Source organism: Zalophus californianus, chromosome 1 (genome assembly GCF_009762305.2).
Source record: "Zalophus californianus isolate mZalCal1 chromosome 1, mZalCal1.pri.v2, whole genome shotgun sequence".
In the NCBI taxonomy this organism is placed as follows: Eukaryota; Metazoa; Chordata; class Mammalia; order Carnivora; family Otariidae; genus Zalophus; species Zalophus californianus.
In genome coordinates, this window is record NC_045595.1 from 202867789 (window position 1) to 202884062 (window position 16274).

General features: G+C 46.1%; 1 protein-coding gene across 1 annotated transcript in view; it reads left to right on the forward strand.

The window, feature by feature from the left end:
* HUNK (hormonally up-regulated Neu-associated kinase) overlaps positions 1-16274 on the forward strand; it is a 101459-nt gene that overhangs the window by 65154 nt on the left and 20031 nt on the right. Inside the window, exons 5-6 of the mRNA XM_027581720.2 lie at positions 6020-6147; positions 12143-12278. Of these exons, the coding sequence (XP_027437521.1) occupies positions 6020-6147; positions 12143-12278 (264 nt within the window). The remainder of the gene's footprint in view (positions 1-6019; positions 6148-12142; positions 12279-16274) is intronic.

Sequence of the window (16274 nt, forward strand, 5' to 3'; positions counted from 1 at the left end):
ACTTTTCCTCAGAGTGGAATATATGCTGATTATAAAAACAAACAAACAAACACTAACGCAGATGTACTTTTGAAATGAAAAGAATAAAAATTAACTTTATTTTCAGAATATTACTGTGCTCTTTTGAGAACTTTGGTGAATCTCTACGAGTAAGGAAAATAGAAATTGAGAGTCCTATCGCCAAAACATTGGAAATGCTATATCGTTTCAACCAAAGCTGCTCTTTGTTCTCCTGGGAGTACCTGGGGTGGGCGAAGCCATTTATGTGAAGACCTGGTGCCTAGTGGAGGGTCGTGTGCAACACACCCAGACCACCATCCCAGTCTCACTGAATCTCTTTTCACTTAGTGGGAAAAAAAATCTCTCCCCAGTGCTGTCCCTTCGGGTAGACAAGTTGGCTGAGGGGAGCCATCTTGTTTGCAGCCCTGCTCAGGCATTTAGACCTTAGACTCTGTTTTGTAAAAATACTACCAGATACCATCAGCTACTGCCAGTGGTCAAATGGGGGAAGAATAGCATTTTCTCTCCATTTATACCCCCTCAAAATGGCAGGAGAAGGAGGTGGAAACAGGAGACCTATGATTTCTTTTGGGTAGCTTAGGGCTTTTGACTTTTACCAGAGAAATTTCCTTTAGCTTCTGAGATTTAAAATCTCAGACTTTTGTTTTTTTGTAGCTAGCCTGTGCATTTAAAAATAGAAGAGGGGAAGGAGGAAGGGAAAAGGAAGGAAAAGTCTTAAAATCCACAAGAAGGTAATTTTGTGTGGAACGCAGTCCATTTTAAGAAGTGGTCATGAAGTTTGAGATTTTCCAAATGGACAGATCTGTTCCCACTCTACTTTCAAGACTTTATTTATTTTATTTTTTAAGATTTTATGTATTTATTTGACACAGAGAGAGAAAGAGAGAGAGAGCGAGCACAAGCAGCAAGAGCGGCAGGTGGAGGGAGAGGGAAAAGCAGGCTCCCTGCTGAGCAAGGAGCCCGACTTGGGACTCAATCCCAGGACCCTGGGTTCGTGGCAGATGCTTAATAACTGATTGGGCCACCCAGGCGCCCCTCCTTTCAAGACTTTAAATCAGAAGTTGTATTGAAAGTTGGTGCTGAAAGATGGAAAGATGTTGCTTTTAGGCAGAGAGTTATTTTTAATTTTTTGGAGGCAGTTCCTTTCTTGAAGAATCATACAGAAGCCAGGTGTGTCAGCTGGAGGTTCTGTCAGCTTCACTCTGGTATAAACTGGTCAGTTCTCGAGGATGCTGCCCACCTGCTCTGTGGGAACAGTAGCCAGACACCCCCAGGGACCAGCACAGCTCTGTCCCTTACTTTGTCCCTTGTGTCCTGCTAAAGGTGCTGCCTGACTTCTCCAGGATGGTCCGACCCTCTGTTTTTCCTCTCTTGGATGATAGGTGATGCTCCAGCTTTTCCTCCAGGGAGTATCTCTATCTGACAAAACATGACAACCATCATTGGGCTTCCTGACGTAATCCCAAAGATTCCACATTTATATTTCATGGGGCCCCATCCCCTCATCTTCCTGCTTTTCTTCGTTGTCACCTTATCTTTCCCTTTTGACGCCAGCATATTCCACACTGGCCGGTACCTTTGGGTTTTCTATCATCCAGTAATTGACTGAGCCTTCTTTCTTTCTGTTTGGAAAAACCCCCGTCACGTTTGTTTGTTGCATCCTTCATTCCAGTCTCTCATACCTTTTTTTCTCTATTTGTGATTCGGGGCGCCTGGGTGGCTCAGTTGGTTAAGCGTCTGACTCTTGGTTTCGGCTCAGGTCATGATCTCGAGGTCACGGGATTGAGCCCCATGTAGGGCTCTGCACTCAGGGTGGAGTGTGCTTGAGATTCTCTCTTCCTCCCCCTCTGCCCCTCCCCGCTCGTGCTCTCTAATACATAAATTAAAAAATCTTAAACAGAAAAACTATTTGTGATTCCTGGGGGCCCCATGGCTGCCATGGAGATGTTAGAAAGCCCCTGGACCATATTTCAATAGACACATCAGGAAATTCTGAACATATCTTGAGACTCCTACTAATTCTATGGGATTACCGAGGTTTATAAACTGCATTCCACATTTTTCCCTTGGTATTCTCACATACTTCTGAAATGTCAGAGGGATGGGATTTCTCTTTATCCCGATATTAAGCATGTATGAAAAGCCTGGGGAGAGGAATGAAGACACTCGATCTGGTTTCTTCATAAAATCTCTTGGAACGGGATGACTCTTCACGTAGATTTCCATTATTTTTTGGTAACAGGATACAGTTGTTGTATAATAATTGTAGCTTTGTATCTGTGGTTTTTAAAAGTTCAGTGATGAAGCAGATCACATTTATCAGGCACTGAGTCTGTACCAGACCCAGGATCTAGTACTTTCTGTGGCTTAGTTCATTTGACTCTCATATACCTGAGAGGTAGGTACTGTTGTTACCCATGTTTTATAGAGGAGAGACCCTGGATGAGACAGCAGGGTCCTCTTTAACGACTTGTGACTGTTTTTGCTGATGATAAACCTCTCCAAGCGAAATGAAATTCTGGAGTCAGTTTGGTAAAATAATCGGTTTTTATAAAAACCACTCGCTCCATCCTGGTTGGAGTACTCTGCACAGGATCACCAGCACTGTCTTTAAAACAAGCATCTGTTACATTTATCTGTGGTCCCAGACAGATAATGGAGAAAGGCAGTGATTAGAATGTCATCTTTTGAAGCCAGCTGGTGGCGAGGAGATGTCTCAAAGACGCCCTGAAGAAAGAAACTTTCATAAAGGTTTTAGAGTTGGTCCTCCGGCCTCATATTACATGTTACGTTCATATTACATGTTACATCCTTCAGCTGGATTTCCTGCCGTGACTGTAACGTCCTACCTCCTATAGCATGTGGCACAATTTTATGCATCCCGCCAGTGACGGGAAGCTCTGTGTCCCCTGAAGACAAAGGGAAATAGAAAAGGTCATAGGGCAGTATTCTTCAAACTGAAGTATTATATACTCTTCTTGAAAAGGAAGAACATAATTGGTAACCCCTGGTTTTGACTTTAGTTATTTTTATTTAAATTTTGCTTAATGTACGTGAATGTAAAATTAAACTCCTTTTATGTATGGCCCTGTACAAATTAAAACCCAAAACTAATTTACAAGTTAAATATAACCAAGACTAAAAGAATCCCCAAATATTCAGATTAGCAGCATTAGTTGGGTGCCGTGGCTTCTGCTTTTTGAGAATGGAATTGCTCTAAGGGGTCTAGGCATACTTCTTCCTAGGCACAGGCGCTCTGAGCTGGTCGGCCCAATGCCATGTGATCACTTAATTCTCCCCCCCCATTTTCACCCTCCAGTGGCTTTCAGACCTGACCTTGCATCTGAAGCACCTGGACAGCTTGTGAAAACCCAGATCGTGGAGCCCTACCCCCAGAGATTCGGATTCTGTGAGTTTGGGGTGGGGCCCAAGAATTTGCAGATCCAACATTTCCAGGTGATGCTGCATACTTTGGGAACCACCCCAAAGTCCATTTCTGTTCCTTTCTTATTAGCCTGTGACAATAAGAGTGCTATATTTTGGGAAAGGTTGTGTGTTGGTAAACACAAATGCAAAAGCAAGCACCGAAATCCAGTGTGTGCTTGGTTATATGGTGGCTGTCCAATGGCCCTGGTTGCGGCTTGTAGGATGTTTTAGTATATCACCAAAAGAAACTCAAAAATAGAACTGCTGAACCTCTGAAGATGTGTCCTGTGTACCCCAGTTTGAGAAACAGTGTATGGTTGGATGTTATGAAACATTTACCTGTGGGGGGGGGGAAATGATTCTGTGTAAGAACGAGGCTCCTCCGCTGTAGGTGTGAATGCTACGACCAAGACAAAGGTGCCCAGAAGCAAGCAGGGACAGAGAAGACTGGTCTTGTTCCACAACCAAAGGGGAGAAGAGAGAGACCATGGCATAGTACAGGGATGCCTTCCTTGTGCCTAGAGTTGCCCTAGATGGAATGAGCTGCATTGGGGAGGTTGGTAACCGTTGTCTTGAAGGTGGTTCAGGGGCCCCCAAGAACTTTGTGGATGTTCTGGGAGGGTTTCCTATTACAAAAGCCACGTGTCCAAGACCCCTTTGAATGCAGAAATTCTACAACTGGGAGGGTGTGGGGGGGCTTCTTAGTTTTCTCTCTGATTGGTCTCCGAGAACCCTCCCAGCCAGAATGTTGAGCTCTGGCTCAAACATACCACAATGCAGCCTCGCATGGTAGGTTCCCAAACGCGTTACCAGCCCTAGTGCTCCATCTCTCCGTCCCTCCCGGCTTCTTCAATTCTGTCACTGTTCCCACCATTCGTCCTGCTTTTCAGGTTTGTGGACAACTTGGCACAGCTCCTTCCGATGTCTGTTACTTACTAGACTGTCTCTCTCTGGCCTGCCGTCCCTCTCACTCAGCCTCCAATAGCAGTGTGCCGATTTACCACCCCAGGCTCCCGCTCCCCAAATTTTTTGGCTGCGGAACTTGTATTCACCCAACATCTGTTCTTGTCCTGGGGAATGCGTTCTACCAAACACCGAGGGAAATGGCTCTGCGTATGCCTGGTTCATTCTTGTCTCCATCTCGTCTGCCCAGCTTATCATCCCCATTCCAAAGACATAGAAGCTTGCACTTAGATACTCGCCCCTCCCCCCCAGAGGCCACCTGTCTACAAGTACTTACTATAGACCTTTTTCTCCCTTAATTGAACGCCTCTGTGGTCGGAAGCCGCCAAGTTCATTTCTTAAACCCCCTGCGTTTGTCGCTACTTGAAAAGATTGTGCTTAGTCATCTGTTGACTTGTTGACTGTCTGTCCCCACAATCCAAGATGGCCGGGCTTCGTCTGGTTCACCCCTGCCCAGCACCTATACCACTGCCTGGGGTGGGAGCCAGCCAGCAAGTGTCTATGGCCTGAATGTTTAGTTATCTGTCTCCATAACTCCACTGTGAGTTACAGAGGAGGCACCGGATCTTAGAGTTATGTCTGCAATTTGAGACTGATTTCTGGCTGGAGTCCGTGGACTCTGTACCTGTCGTGATCCGGGGCACTCTAATTCAGAGGCGCCTTGGTGGAACTGGGCCCCAAGGGTCTTTATTTCAGTCAGTCTCACTGGATTTGTTTTGACTGGAAATCCTATTGCCTGTTTTTTAAAACATATTCCCTCAGGCACTTTTGAACACTTGAGACCTCTTGGCAGACAGGCATTTCATCCCCATCAGGAAATCTCATCAAGATGATACTAGGTTTGCGTATCAGGAAAATAAAAGTCCTCCAAGAAGATGTTGCCGTTCGCTAGGCTGGCTTTGGGTATAAGCAGTTAAGCCCATTCAGAGGTATTTCGACCACATCTGAGTTACGGGGCCAGGGCTGGGGGAGGCGGAATCTTACAATGAGCAACAATATAAAAAATAAGAGTGGGAAGGAGACACCTCCCCCAACCGCCACCCGGGAAATTCTCTAGTTATAGGCACAAACAGAATTCAAGGGAAAAGCAACAGGCCAGTTTTGGGGATGTGACTTTTGTTTCAAAGGACTGACAGGTAATCAGACCTGCCAGCCAGACTGTGGCTTGCCTCCCTGTGCAGGGTCTTGCCCTTTATTTTTTTGTCTAGCTTCCTCCAGGTTCCACCTTATAAGTCATCCTTGGAAGACCACATAATGGCAAGACTTCTTTTACTCAAGGCTCCTAGCATGCTCCTGGTATTTTTCACAGAATTACGTCTGGACTTCTTCTAGAAGGAAGGACATGGTTTCCCTTCTTTAGGGGGTAGCTCTCGAAGTTCCTTAGACTCCTTTGATCTCCACAGTCCATTGTCCAAGTCTTCACAGGCAAGCTTTTACCCATGCCTTTCACTTTTGCTCCTTCACTGTGGTGCTGAGTTTTCTAGAAAGAAGGCCTCCTGAGGTCAGCATGAAAGTGCCAGGGCTGAAGCTTCGCCAAGCCCATGCCCTATTTGTCTTCCCCTCCCGGGGGCCCCATTCTGGGCTCATGCTTTGGTGTGTCTCTTTTCAGAGGTGTGAACATGTATGCCATGTTGACTGGGACCCTGCCTTTCACGGTGGAGCCTTTTAGCCTGAGGGCTTTGTACCAGAAGATGGTGGACAAGGAAATGAACCCCCTCCCCACCCAGCTCTCCACAGGTAAGGTGCCCGCCGCTCTGGATTCTGGGTTCTAGGACTTGTATGCCTACCAGGTTTGGTCCATCCATGAAGCAGTATTTGCTTTGCAGAAATGGTATTAGGCCTTGTCCTAGGATTAAACTGTGACTCAGGGGTGGTTGAGTTTCCCATGGCTAAGCAACCATTCATCTCACCTTGGTCCTTTTCTTCTTCATTATAACTCTGAACCCCTAACTTCCTCCTTCCACACAAAACACACACATCAAAAGGATCTTGGAAAAATAATTGCAGTCTTGATTGTTTTAAAGCTCACCATATTATAATGTTGACTTTGAAAAAAGCATTTATAATCACATTTCTATTGTGCTTTCCTCAGTCAATTCACTGTAAAGAAATATTACTTTTGTTCAGGTTTGGTCTGTGATCTGTTTTGCTATTTGAGGTTTTGAGCCTGTTCAAAAGCTTTTAAATATATGTAGTTTCAGTTACTTGATTAGACTGAATCATCAGGTGTGTTTGGCAAGTATTCTCAAACTTCAGGTGGTTCACGTTTCAGTAAACAGGTCACAGTAAGATTTGGTTTCAGACCCAGTAAATTAGCACAATTTGTTCTTTTGTTTGGGTCACAATTCATTTCAAGTTCCTGGCTTCAGGTTGGCCCTGGCAATCATTTAATTGGCTCCTTAGAATAAACTCAGCTTCAGCTTCACTGAGATAAGGCATGCAACCAAAAAAAAAAAAGTAATTATTTAATTTCAACTTATAATACATGGTTTAAAATACAGCATTTTTATTTTACTACTGTTATGTATTTTTTCTCTTGAGTTTATAAAGCATCCACGAAGCCTGCCAAATGGAATTCAAGCTGAAATGCATTCTTATATGTCATGATCTAATTTGGTCTGTACTTTGCTAGGGAGGGTAGAATCTCTTGTACCCTCATGCCTAAAAAAGGCAGACAGGGCTCACTTTGAATACCACTGAGACCCTGAGGAGCTGGAGAAATGCTTCTCATCATTTTAGTCATGATAGGCCAGGCTATGCTACAGTAACAAATAGCCCCCAAAATCTCAGTGGCTTAAGACAACAAAGACTTATTTCTCATTCATGCCACAGATCTGTGGAGAACTGGATCAAGGGTTGGAGGATTCTGCCCCTTCTAGTCAGTCAGAGTCCTAGACTGATGGAGTAGCTACCATTTCAAACATACCTGGTCCATGTGGAGGAAAAGAAAAGTCTAGAACATCTCTCATTTAGCAATTAGGTCTCCCACCAATGTTCTATTCATAACTCCTAACTTTCTAAAGTGTGTCACATGGCTTCACCCAACTAAAGGGGAATGGGGAAATACAACCCTGCTGTGTGTCTAAAAGGCAGAAAACCAGTAACATCTATTGAACAGCATGAGTATGAGCCACAGGTTGTGGGAGGAAGAACAGGTGGTTCAACCCAGGGTAGTCCCCAGGGTGGGTTGCGCATCAGGGTAAGGGCAGGGAGATTAGCAGCCCAAGAAGTCAGTCTCATTACTTCAGAACTGACATTGTTTTGGGGCACTTGGGTGGTGCAGTCGGGTAAGCTTCCAGCTCTTAGTTTTGGCTCAGGTCATGATCTCAGGGTCCTGGGATCGAGCCCCGCATCGGGCTCCCTACTCAGTGGGGAGTCTGCTTCTCTGCCTCTCTCTCTCCTTCTCTTTCTACCCCGCCGCACCACTTGTGCCCTCAAGAGAGAGAAGGACAAGCAGACTCCCTGCTGAGTGTGGAGCCCCACACGGTGCTCAGTTTCACGACCCCAAGGTCATGACCCAGACCTAAACCAAGAGTCAGTTGCTCAACCGACTGAGCCACCCAGGCACCCCAAGAATTGCATTTCTATGTTTGATTTTCCAATTCAGGAATCTGGACTCCTCCCCTAACCTTTTTTTTTTTCTTTAAACTATTGGGATATATAAGTATTTCTCCTATTTCTCCTCAATGAGGGTTTCATGCCAGGTATCAAGCGTGGTGTTTTCACAGAATAGATTCTCGGGGAATCTAGGTTGCTGCCAGAAGGCAGCCCACAGATCCTCCTGCCTGCTCAGGGACAGGATTTGACCCGATGCGCTGGGGTCCTGAGCTGCGTTCTGGCTACTGGAGGGGTACAGGTCATCTTATCTTGTTTACACAGTGAATGACCTCGGTTTCAGAGGTGAGCCCCTGGCCTTCTGATGGCCATTTTCATTAAGCCTCTCACCAGCACATCTTTATTTTTTTTTAAATTTTATTTATTTATTTATTTGAGAGAGAGAGAGAGAGAGAGAACACGCACAGCAGGGAAAGGGGCAGAAGGAGAGGGAGAAGCAGACTCCCTGTTGAGCAGGGAGCCAGATGTGGGGCTTGATCCCAGGACCCTGGGATCATGACCTGAGCCAAAGGCAGATGCTTCACTGACTGAGCCACCCAGGCGCCCCTCACCAACACATCTTTAATTTCATGATTCTATCACTCATATTTGCAGTGATCTCTATACATCTATTGTATAATAGTACTCTTTTTTTAGATTAAGTTGGGAGAATTTTTGCCGAGCTGACAAAAAAGGACAGCCCTTGTGAGTCCTTTGTGCATGCTTTTGAAGAATTGCCCCTCATCTCTACCACGTGGTTTGAAAACTTAAGCTTCTGGGCCCTTTCCAATTCTCGCTTCTAGACAGTCTCTTTCTGCTTGTTGGCACTTGCGAATCGCAGAGTTGGGAATGCCTTTCATGGTTTACACATTTTTCAGACAGCTTATCTTTACATCTCTACTTCTCAGTGATGGTGCTTTCATATTCCAGTCACTTCCGAGCCAGGAGGGTTTTGTACCATGAAGTCATGAAAGTGAAGCCAAAGGCGCAAGGGTAGAGCCAGTGCCAACGGGAATCTCTGAGAAGGTTCAACTGTCAAATAATTGTCGTTACTGCTTTTGCCTCGGAGGTGATAAGGAAGGAGACTCGGGTGGGGATAGGACTCCCATTTGCATCTGCTGGGCTACACATCCGATTGGCTTTGTCTGTGTCCTGTAGCCTTTTCCTTAGGCACGGCGTCAAGGTGCTCACACAAACCAGTCCAGACTATGGAAAGCAGACTCCGCATGGAGGGAAGTGGGTTTCTCACTGGAGAAGTGCATGCCACGTGCGATGTGGAGCAAGGAGGGGGAGCTCTCTGTGCGGGTCATCCCTACCCTGGGGCCTGAACGGAGACCCCATTACTAGCTTAGAAGAGTAGAGAGCAATGAGAGGCCGGGCCCACCATGGCTTTCTAGGACATTGGAGAGTTTTAATCCCTTTTGCTCATGAAACCTAGGAATTTTCAGGATCCTAAGACAAACTTCAAAGAACTCTCCCGATATTTTCAAAGTCCTTTGTGGATAGGAATGCCATGTTGGTGATGTCCAAAGAGATAAAATTCTTCAGTAGAGATTAGAACTAAAATTGCTTGTGCTCATCAGCAATTTGTGAAGATGCCGAGTGCGTGGTTCTGAAAATAGAACAGAAACGCACATCCAGTCTGTTCTTAGTTCTTTGGGTTAATCATACTCTGAAAAAGCCTGGCAGTAGCCTGGGTTGTACAGGTCCTTTGAGGGTAAGCGACAGAGATGTCTCAGAAACATCATGAACTCACAGCCTCCACATTTCAACAGGGGAAGCCCATATCTTTTTTGTTTGACCAATAGATGGCCCTGATTAGGCATCCAGATGACTCTTGCAATGTAGGGGAGTCGAGAGAAGGGAGATAGAGGTTCCAGAAAGAGGAACTTCTTCTTCGTCGTCTTTTTTTTTTTTTTTTTTTTTGGAGATCTCTTTGCTTTTCAGACCATTGAAGAATATTTTAGGAAAATTTTATTTGGAGACCCAGCTATAAAACTTAGAGTATTAAATGTACCTCATGAGTGAGCTGGTGTCTGCACGTATATTTTTACCCACTCCATTCTTAATGAGAAATGACCTTCTGGTGACCACACCAACTGGATGGGAACCCACTGGGGGAGTTACCCGGTGGCATGAGCAAATAAAAATTGTTTCTTTTGGGTGGATTCTGCCATCACCATCAGCCCCTCTTTTGAGCGCTTGATTTCTACCCTGAAGAAAATGGGTTGACAGAAAACACCTACCATTCTATAAGAACAGTATTAGAATGACAACTAAAAGCTTGTGAGAAAGTGACTTTTCTTCAAGAGGTTAGATTATGTTAGAAAACTGAAAGATAACTTTGAAGAGAAGGATAGAAAAGTTTGGGAACTGGGGCTCCTGGGTGGCTCAGTCGGTTGAGTGTCCAACTCTTGGTTTCAGCTCAGGTCTTGACCTCATGGGTCGTGGGATCAAGCCCCACATCAGGCTCCATGCTCAGCCGGAGTCTGCTTGGATATTCTCTCTCCCTCTGCACCTTCTCCAGCACACGCTCTCTCTCTCAAATAAATAAAATCTTAAGAAAAAAAAAAAAAGAAAAGAAAAGAATGGGAAACAAGCAAATTAGGACTCTGTTCTGGAGTCTATTACTTGGTCTACTGGAAATTGGATATCATGGACACAGCTACATAAAAGGATATTTTTTATAGTGCCAAGATGATATGAACGTGCTCCGTAAGAGAAGAAGCATAGAATAAAAAGAAAGTCATAATCGCACAACTCAAGCAAGACAGACCATCTTCATTTTGAAGTAATCCCTGGCATTCTTTGTCCATATGTGTTAATGTGTATTCTCCTGCTAGCAATTTTGGAGCCTGTGACCTTCCTGTGCATTATACACATGTTTTCCCATGTCATGCAGTTGTCTTACATTGTTATAATCTTCAGGGATGCAAATATCTACTTAGAGATGAACCAGCTTCCTATCCTTAGTGCCCGGATGGACAGCAGGTGCTTTGTTAAATATTTGTCTAATGAAAGGAGACCCAGGGCATTTTTTGCCTGGGATGGAAAGGAAAGGGGGCTGGAGGGATTTTATAGTTTGTCAGTTGCTTCTCATATTCTTTGCTACCTACCATGCTCAGCATCACTGATATGACCACAGCAAACTTCGGTCAGCGGCAAAATAAGGACAAACTTGATTGGCATACATTCTGCCTAAGCAGCCCCTTCATTTTGAGGGAGAGCACAAAAGGAAAGGGCCTATCAAGTAGACATGGGTTTATAGTGTGGTGCTTACTGGAACTTGGTACGCAAACTAGGCATTTAAAACTTGGGTGGCTGTTACAGAGTTGACTTACACTTTCGCTGAAGCTGGCTCTCTGATTGGCTTGGCTGCATGGGCGTGGGCTCTGGCTGGTCTGGGCACTGTTTTGTCCGTTCAGAGTCTGGGGACTAAGTGGACGGCCATGCAAAATGGCTTTAAAAGAAAGAACAAGGGGTGCCCGGGTGGTTCATTCAGTTAAACATCTGACTCTCGATTTCAGCTCAGGTTGTGATCTCAGGGTTGTGAGATGGAGCCCCATGTCAGGCTCCGTGCTGGGCATGGACCCTGCTTAGGATTCTCTCTCTCCCTTTCCCTCTGCCCCTCCCCACCCCTCTCCCCAATTCTTAAAAAAAAAAAAAAAAGACCAGAAAGAAAGCAGGACCTCCCTTGGTCTCTTGAGACTCTGTGTGTCACATGGTGAGAGGCAAGTTAGAAGCTATAATTCAGAGTGCCTTTACCTTCTGGTTCCTTTCTGAGTACTTCCTCAAAAACCCACCTTGAGAACAAGCATTTTCTCTTTACTTTCTTTTATCCCTTCAAGCATGGAAATAGAACAGCTCTTGGGCTCACCTTTAGAGATGGGCTGCAAGATCAGACCACAGGTTGTCCTGGGAAGTGCAGGGCATGGGGAGACCCGAATTGGGTCTTGCTTCACCGATATCTGCCCTTGGACAGATATCTTAAACTCTTTGGACTTGAGGCACCCGGAGATCTGGGGAATAGACCAGTGCTGGCCATGACTCAGGAGCCCGGGTGGACCACCTGCCTTGAGTCTCGGTGGCATCTGCATTCGGTCTGTGACATAGGTATGTTTGCCTAATGTCTTCCCAGGTGCCATCAACTTCCTGCGCTCTCTCCTGGAACCAGATCCTGTGAAGAGGCCCAATATTCAGCAAGCACTGGCGAATCGTTGGCTTAATGAGAATTACACGGGCAAAGTGCCGTGTAATGTCACCTATCCCAACAGGTAAGTACACACAGAGGGACCCCTTCTCAGGCCAGATGGGGCTGCCTCCTGAGCCCTGAATACTTCTGGACAGGAAGTGGTACATGATTCAAGGAAAAGCTGCGTTTTCTCTTCGCTGCCCATCCCCCACTCTGTGCCCACACCTCCAGGGACAGGCCCACCTCAGTGCACAAGAGGAAGGGTAGAGGGGGCTATCCCATGTGGTTGTGCAGACTGTGCCCTGCACAGGGCACCCAGCAGAGGGTGGGTGGAGCCTGGAATCCGCGCCACATTCCCCTTGTCATTCTTGCTCCAGGGGCTTACATCTTCACAGAGTGGCACCTCTTTCTAATTCACACAGAGGGACCGTTCAGACTAGCTGTGGCCTGAGTGTGTGTGTGTGCGTGTGTGTGTGTGTTTGAGTGTGTCTATGATGGTATCTGGTTGTATTTGAGTGTGTGTGAGATCCATTCCTGGGCTCTCCCACCAGCCTCAGGCAGAATCCAGTGGGATTGGCCCTCTCCCCATTCAAACCACCCCTCGGGCCCCTCTTCTGCATCTTTGCTCCGATGTTTAGTTTAGCCCCGAGTCCCCTGCTCGGAATGGTGGGGTCAAGAAGGAAAGGCGGTAGAAGGAGACAGTTGCTTCAGGCTGTGTTTCCCTGTGGACTTCCTGTGAAGGCTTCACCTTAGCAGCTTCCAAGAGGAGAATGCTTCAGGCAAGGCTCGCAGGCGGGGATCCACACCGTGGAAACCCTGAGGGGCACCTCGTGGTGGCCCACATGTCGCCATTGCTGCCGTACTGACTACAGATTTGAAAACAAGTATAAGAAAACATTCCCTTGTACTTTCTTCCTACTCATTTGACATATTGTTAACTGCCCCGAGTGAAGGCATGAGGCCCCTCACCTTGGTTCCTTTACAGCAAACATGAAGACCACATGGGTCAAATACCTTCCAGTTCTGGGACCCACACTCTAGGGCCTGGGCCTACTCACTGTAATCTGAAGCCCAGATGAGAACAAGGACCACTGATGAGGGGGACAGATATTTTTCAGAATGTCCAGGAAGGTCTGGAAACATCCACCAAGCTGTAGGAAAGCTGTCACACAGAGTTCTCCAAATAGGATGGGCAGGCAGGGCTCTGTCTTGGGGAGAAAGTTCTAGAAGAACTTTAAGAGGCCACAGATGGAGTTTGCATCCATGCTACTGAGCCAAATTTACACTCACTGTGAGTATAGATGAGGTAGTTTCACTCCATTGCCATCTAGAATTCTAGCATTTGACTCTTGAGAAGTAATTTAAACCAAGTCTAGGTTACTCAGGTTACCGGGGGAACCTGGAAATATACTGCTGGTTTCCACCACTGGCTCCACTTGGCCCGTGTCTGAAACAGACACCAGAAATATTACCTCAACGTGAGATGGAAAGCAAAGCCGAGGAGCCATGGCTCATTACCAATGCTCACGAAGGACGGCAGCACACAGGTATGCTTTCCGCTAGAGGAGGGGGTGCTGGTGGCGGCCACGTGAGTCATTAAGCTAACGTAATCACTGCCTAAATGAGCATAATCAATCCACCCAGGGTGGCAGCTGTTGGAAGGAAGCGGAGCTGGCATTAGAAATAGTCTCCCCCTCCTTGTTGGCCACATCCTCATGCACAAAGAATCCTACCGTGGCGCCTCATTCTGTAGCTTTTCCACAGGTGGTTGTCAGGCATTTGTAGATTAAACCAAATTCAAGGGTCCTGTACTGGATTTTGCCAGATTAGCAATTTTTTTTTTGCCTTTGGACTTGGTCAGAAGCGTAAAGGCTGCACATGAACTAGCCAGGTTGTGAAAATGGTTAAAACCATGTCTGTTAAAGGAAACAGCCGCTTACTATCTTCTGTTTATACAAGGCCCACTGCTCATTTTGTACCGGAGGCAAATCACTGTTCTGTTTTAAAGTACCAAAACCAGAAATCTGAACTGTTGCGGGAGGTAGGTTTTTTACAGTCTTGATTTTGAAAAATGTGTAAGGCAAAAAAAGAAAGAAACAAACAGTGCTTTTGATAGTTATTTTTCTGGTTTGACCAGAGCACAGATAAATGGAGTCAGAGCATGTGATCAGGGAAAGGAATATGGACTGTATTAAAGTATATTTTATAGCTTCCCAACAAACCTAGCCTCAGATTTCATTATTTTAGATGTTGTTAAAAATGTTTTACTTTGGGGAAAGAACAAAAATACAGGGCTTATGTTTTGTATCACTCTTCTGTAAAGCCTTCTGTTAAGTCATTTGGGCTTCCAAGTTGATCTCCAAAAGGCAAGAGGAAAATATCTTTAAAAGTCAACTTTTTATAATAAATATTCATGCCAGTCAGTCAACAGTTTGCTGTGCAGGGGCCAGCCTCCCTGTGTGCTAGAAGCAGATATTTTTAGGGAGATAACCTTGGCTGCCTTCCTCCATCGCCCTGCTCGAGCCTGGACAGTCTCCCACCCTCCAGTTAGCTCTGGAGGTGGGCGGGAGGGAAAGGTCATTGGCAACAGGGTGAAATTAGGCCAAAGTGGTATAATAGGTTATTTAATGCAGATTTACTTAGAATTATACCTGGTGTTCTGGAACGTTTTACTCGTGTCCAAACATGGGGAGATAGTCAAAATTAAGTAACCGATTGCAGACTTCCAAATATACACGTTGCTTATTGAAAATGTTTAGTACTCTCAGTCAATAGAGTCGACAGTGTCTTTGGGCAGAGCTCTCGTGTTTCTGAAGACAGTGGCTATGGAAGGGCAGAGATGGGGTGCCTGCCCCTGCTTACTGCCCCCTTCTCACTGCCACCCCCGAGCCCCACCCTGGTGGCACCCCTCTTCCGGGACCTGCTGCGAGTAGGGGGGGCGGGCTGCTGAGGGTGGCGGCCCATTGATTGGCCAGGGGCGGCTCACGCAGCTGTGATCTGATTGGCCAGGGGTGAGGCCATGGGGCCGTGGTCTGATTGGCCAAGGACAAGACACAGGGCCATGGTCTGATTGGCCAGGGGCAGGGCCACGCCCACACTCATTACTGGATAGTTTCCAAAATCGAGCCTTCTGCTTTAGTAAGTGCTTTGGCAAACTTCAAGTAATTGTATTCTTTTTTAAGAAACATTATTTTTACCGCTAGTCATTCCAAACCACCCCCCATCAGTTATCTAGAATTTGATTTTATGGCCAACAAGGAGGAGAAGGCAGATTTTGAGTTTCCTTGCGTGCATTTTCTTTGGGTGGCACTCCCTCTAACGAGGGAGTGCTGCTGTAGGTTATACCGATGGGTGGTGGAAGATGGTCCGCAAACCTAGGTCTGCCCTTGCTGCCCTTTTCAGCTGGCCTGTAAATTTGGCAAGTCAGTTTCCTCTTCTGTATCATTATGGACTTGTCCTGTGTGGTTTCTCAGGGTATTATGGTCCGAGGTCCCATAAAAAATGTCCTCGGACCCTTGGTGGAGGGTGGGCTACAGAGCTCTCTGGCCGGATGTGCTTGCCTTCCCCTCAGAGTGCCCTATTTATATCTCTTAAGGGATTTAGAATGTTCTGTTTGATGATGTACCATCGCACACACACTCTATACTCCTCAGACTGCTTTCTTGTTCTCCGTAGCCCTTCCTCGTGTCTATTTGAGAGCTGCTGAGTGTAGAGGTTTAGCATCTTAGACTCTGAGCCAGGCTGCCAGGGTTTGAATTCTGGGGCTCCTCCTTCCTGCCTATGGGACCCCCAAGGCAAGTCACTTCACAGGTGTGGGCCTCAGTTTCTTCCATCTGTAACATGGGGATACTAATAGTACCTACTCATAAGATTTTCATGAAGGCTAAATGAATTTATTTCATCTGTTCCCTACTGCAATGTCGACTGCACAAAACAGGGACTTGTTGAAGGAATGAATAAACGAACGAGTGGATGAGTAGATAAATGAATAGCAGGCATTCGTTTCTAACCAAGGAATTTATCTTCATAAGAAGCTTTAATCTGTCCTCCGAGAGCACCCTACTTTATGGCCGAGCCC